General features: G+C 69.2%; 1 protein-coding gene across 1 annotated transcript; it reads left to right on the forward strand.

The window, feature by feature from the left end:
• Nucleotides 1-346: 346 nt before the first annotated feature.
• EMIHUDRAFT_254497 (hypothetical protein) lies at nucleotides 347-742 on the forward strand (the record flags this gene model as incomplete). Its single annotated transcript, XM_005778570.1, has 1 exon — nucleotides 347-742. A coding segment is annotated over one exon (396 nt), but the record flags the coding sequence as incomplete, so codon positions are not given.
• Nucleotides 743-1,404: the final 662 nt, after the last annotated feature.

Genomic DNA, 1,404 nt, shown 5'->3' on the forward strand with positions numbered 1-1,404 from the left:
CGCCTCCAACAACCACCCCGCCGTCGTGCTCCGCCTGCTGCGGGCGGGCGCAGACGCGGCGGCGCGCACCAATAAGACGGCGCTGCAGTGGGCAAAGGAGAATGGCCACGCCGAGTGCGTGCGCGCCTTCGAGGAGCATGCGGCGGCGGCGAGGGCGGCGGAGGCGGCGGCGAGGGAGGCGGAGAGAGCGGCGGCAGAGGCGGAGGCGACGCGGCATGCCGAGGCGCTGCTGGCGGGGGAGGAGGCGGAGAAGGAGGCGGGGGAGCGCGCCAGGGAGAGCAAGAAGGGGAAGAAGAAGAAGAAGAAGAGGGGGAAGGGCGGCGGGGGCGGCGCTGGGCCGTCGCAGGAAACCGAGGATGAGGCAGCGCTGGCGACGGGAGAGGAGGCGGAGTTGGCGGCGGCGCTAGAGGAGAGCGCGAGGCTGGAGGTCGGGGCGACGCGTGCGGCGGGGGATCAGGCGCGAGTCGCCGAGGGCGTTTCGTCACCGGCGGCGGAGGCGCCGCCTGAGGGAGAGGAGGAGCCGCCGGACGACTTCATCTGCCCGATCACGACCGAGATCATGATCGACCCGGTGATGGCGGCCGATGGGCATGCTTACGAGCGGTCGGCGATCGAGCGCTGGCTCGCGACCAAGTCGACGAGCCCGCTGACGGGCGGCGCGCTCGAGCACAGCATCCTGGTCCCCAACCACATGCTGCGCCGTCAGATCCGGGACTGGGAGGGGGCGCGCAAGGCAGCGTGATCTCGCGCCCCATCCATCCAACTCCTCCTCGACCAGCACCAGCACCAAGAAGAGAGAGAAGGGAGGTGCTGCGTGCTGGTGGGTGTCTCCCTGCTGTTGATCGCGGCGACGGGGTTGAAATTGTACTTTTAGCTTACTGGGAGAAAAGAGAGGGGGGGGGTTGTGTACGCACCTAGCGGCAAAGAGTGAGGTACGCAAACCCCCGCAAAGAGTAGACGTTGAAATTGTACGCACCTCGGAGATACGCCCCCCACCCGCAAAGAGCCGGAACCCTGAATGGTGGGGGCAGCGAGTGACGCGGCCTCTTCCAGCTCTCTGGGCAGCCTTCCCGCAAAGGCGGCGAAAGCGGTTGTAAAAGGCGACGAGGCGGCGCTGCTGGCGTGGCTTGACAGCGGTGGGCGGGTCAACGCGACTGGCGGCGCGAGCGGCTACACCCCGCTGATGCTCGCCGCCAGCAGCGGCCACGAGCGGGTGATCGAGCTGCTGCTGCAGCGCGGCGCAGAGATCGACATGCGGAGCAGCAAAGGCGGCACCGCGGTCATGTACGCCGCCCAGCAGGGCCACGAGCGGGTGGTCGAGCTGCTGCTGCAGCGCGGCGCAGAGGTCAACAAGCAGAGGAGCGACGGCGACACCGCGCTGATGGACGCCGCCGGCTACGGCCA

This window comes from Emiliania huxleyi (genome assembly GCF_000372725.1).
Source record: "Emiliania huxleyi CCMP1516 unplaced genomic scaffold EMIHUscaffold_2425, whole genome shotgun sequence".
NCBI lineage: Eukaryota > Haptophyta > Isochrysidales > Noelaerhabdaceae > Emiliania > Emiliania huxleyi.